We start from the raw sequence: 3,230 nt of genomic DNA, 5'->3' as shown, positions 1-3,230 counted from the left end.
TGTGTCTCTGTGTCTCTATGTACCTGTGTCTCTATGTACTTTTGTCTCTATGTACCTGTGTCTCTATGTACCTGTGTCTCTGTGTCTCTATGTACCTGTGTCTCCTTGTACCTGTTTCTCTGTGTCTCTATGTACCTGTGTCTCTATGTACCTGTGTATCCATGTTGTGATATTGATTATGTCAACATGCATATCAAGTCAAATCAAATTGTATTAGTCACTTGCGCCGAATACAACAGGTGTAGTTTTACAGTGAAATGCTTACTTACGAGCCCCTAACCAACAATGCAGTTTAAAAAAAATACAGATAAGAATAAGAAATAAAAGTAACTAAAGTAATTAAAGAGCAGCATTAAAATAACAGTAGTGAGACTATATTCAGGGGGGTACCGGTACAGAGTCAATGTGCGGGGGCACCGGTTAGTTGAGGTAATATGTACATGTAGGTAGAGTTATTAAAGTGACTATACAATGATGATAACAACAGAGAGTAGCAGCGGTGTAAAAGAGGGGGAGGGGCAATGCAAATAGTCTGGGTAGCCATGTGTAACCTTTATCTAACTAGGAAAGTCAGTTAAGAACTAATTCTTATTTACGATGACGGCCCACCGGGGACAGTGGGTTAACTGCCTTGTTCAGGGGCAGAACGACAGATTCATAGCTTGTCMGCTCAGGGATTTGATCCAGCAACCTTTTGAATCCTGACCCAACTCTCTAACCACTAGGCTACCTGCCACCCCAGCTACCAGCCATTTGATTCGGTGTTCAGGAGTCTTATGGCTTRGGGGTAGAATCTGTTTAGAAGCCTCTTGGACCTAGACTTGGCTCTCCAGTACCGCTTGCCGTGCGGTAGCAGAGAGAACAGTCTATGACTTGGGTGGCTGGAGTCTTTGACAATTTTTAGGGCCTTCCTCTGACACCGCCTGGCATAGAGGTCCTGGATGGCAGGAAGCTTGGCCCCGGTCCCTCTTTCTTTGCTGGGTGTTTCTATTGTGAGCATGTGTGTGTAATGTGTACGAGTGGTTCCTGGTCTTTAGTTATTGGTTCACCACATGAGGGTGGAGTGGACGTTTCCTGCCTGGAGGCAGTCTCCATGTGGGAAAGAAAAAGAGGAAGATAAAACGAGGGGGATAGAGAGATCGTGTCTCTATGTTACCTGTGTCTTAGTGTCTCTGTATCTCTATGTCCAGTGTACCTGTGTCTCTGTGTCCTGCTTATGTACCTGTGTCTCTGTGTCTCTATGTAAATGTGTTGTCTCTGTGTCTATGTACTGTGTCTCATGTGTCTCTATGTACCTGTGTCTCTGTGTCTCTAGTACCTGTGTCTCTGTGTCTCTATGTACTGTGTCTCTGTGTCTCTATGTACCTGTGTCTCTGTGTTCTATGTACCTGTGTCTCTATGTACATGTGTCTCTGTGTCTCTATGTACATGTGTCTCTGTGTCTCTATGTACCTGTGTCTCTGTGTCTCTATGTACCTGTGTCTCTGTGTCTCTATGTACCTGTGTCTCTGTGTCTCTTGTCTCTATGGTACAGTGTCTCCTGTGTCTCTATGTACCTGTGTCTCTCTGTCTCTATGTACCTGTGTCTCTCGTCTATGTACCTGTGTCTCTATGTACATGTTCTCGTGTCTCTATGTACCTGTGTCTCTGTGTCTGTGTACCTGTGTCTCTATGTACCTGTGTCTCTGTGTCTCTATGTACCCTGTGTCTCTGTGTCTCTATTGTACCTGTGTCTCTATGTACCTGTTTGTCTCTAGTACCTGTGTCTCTATGTACCTGTTGTCCTCTATGTACCTGTGTCTCTATGTACCTGTGCTCTCCATGTACCTGTGTCTTTGTGTCTCTATGTACCTGTGTCTCTGTGTCTCTATGTACCTGTGTCTCTGTGTCTCATGTACTGTCCTATGTACTGTGTCTCTGTGTCTCTATGTACCTGTGTCTCTATGTACTTTTGTCTCTATGTACCTGTGTCTCTATGTACCTGTGTCTCTGTGTCTCTATGTACCCTGTGTCTCCTTGTACCTGTTTCTCTGTGTCTCTATGTACCTGTGTCTCTATGTACCTGTGTATCCATGTTGTGATATTGATTATGTCAACATGCATAATAGTCAAATCAAATTGTATTAGTCACTTGCGCCGAATACAACAGGTGTAGTTGTACAGTGAAATGCTTACTTACGAGCCCCTAACCAACAATGCAGTTTAAAAAATACAGATAAGAATAAGAAATAAAAGTAACTAAAGTAATTAAAGAGCAGCATTAAAATAACAGTAGTGAGACTATATTCAGGGGGTACCGGTACAGAGTCAATGTGGGGGGCACCGGTTAGTTGAGGTAATATGTACATGTAGGTAGAGTATTAAAGTGACTATACAATGATGATAACAACAGAGAGTAGCAGCGGTGTAAAAGAGGGGGAGGGGCAATGCAAATAGTCTGGGTAGCCATGTGTAACCTTTATCTAACTAGGAAAGTCAGTTAAGAACTAATTCTTATTTACGATGACGGCCCACCGGGGACAGTGGGTTAACTGCCTGTTTCAGGGGCAGAACGACAGATTCATAGCTTGTCAGCTCAGGGATTTGATCCAGCAACCTTTTGAATCCTGACCCAACTCTCTAACCACTAGGCTACCTGCCACCCCAGCTAACCAGCCATTTGATTCGGTGTTCAGGAGTCTTAATGGCTTGGGGGTAGAATCTGTTTAGAAGCCTCTTGGACCTAGACTTGGCTCTCCAGTACCGCTTGCCGTGCGGTAGCAGAGAGAACAGTCTATGACTTGGGTGGCTGGAGTCTTTGAACAATTTTTAGGGCCTTCCTCTGACACCGCCTGGCATAGAGGTCCTGGATGGCAGGAAGCTTGGCCCGGTCCCTCTTTCTTTGCTGGGTGTTTCTATTGTGAGCATGGTGTGTAATGTGTACGAGTGGTTCCTGGTCTTTAGTTATTGGTTCACCACATGAGGGTGGAGTGGACGTTTCCTGCCTGGAGGCAGTCTCAATGTGGGAAAAGAAAGAGGAAGATAAAACGAGGGGGATAGAGAGAGAGAGAGAGAGAAGAACAGGGAGATGAAGGCTAATAGGAAGGAGGATTGGACAGCAGGTTAAGCTACACATCTCTTAGTATACAGACATGCAGACCCCCCCCTCTCTCTCTCTCTCTCTCTCTTTCTCTCTCTCTCTCTCTGCTTCCTCAGGAATAAGGCTCCAGTAATTTCCCTCATCCTTTTCT

At 44.9% G+C, this 3,230-nt stretch overlaps 1 protein-coding gene across 1 annotated transcript in view; it reads left to right on the top strand.

The window, feature by feature from the left end:
- LOC111957582 (potassium channel subfamily T member 1-like) overlaps positions 1-3,230 on the top strand; it is an 86,057-nt gene that overhangs the window by 11,652 nt on the left and 71,175 nt on the right. The window contains exons 2-4 of the mRNA XM_070436908.1: positions 1,316-1,338; positions 1,535-1,597; positions 1,758-1,871. Of these exons, the coding sequence (XP_070293009.1) occupies positions 1,316-1,338; positions 1,535-1,597; positions 1,758-1,871 (200 nt within the window). The remainder of the gene's footprint in view (positions 1-1,315; positions 1,339-1,534; positions 1,598-1,757; positions 1,872-3,230) is intronic.

Source organism: Salvelinus sp. IW2-2015, linkage group LG33 (assembly GCF_002910315.2).
Source record: "Salvelinus sp. IW2-2015 linkage group LG33, ASM291031v2, whole genome shotgun sequence".
NCBI lineage: Eukaryota > Metazoa > Chordata > Actinopteri > Salmoniformes > Salmonidae > Salvelinus > Salvelinus sp. IW2-2015.
Note: the sequence above shows the minus strand (reverse complement) of the source record. Positions and strands in the feature narration are given on the sequence as shown.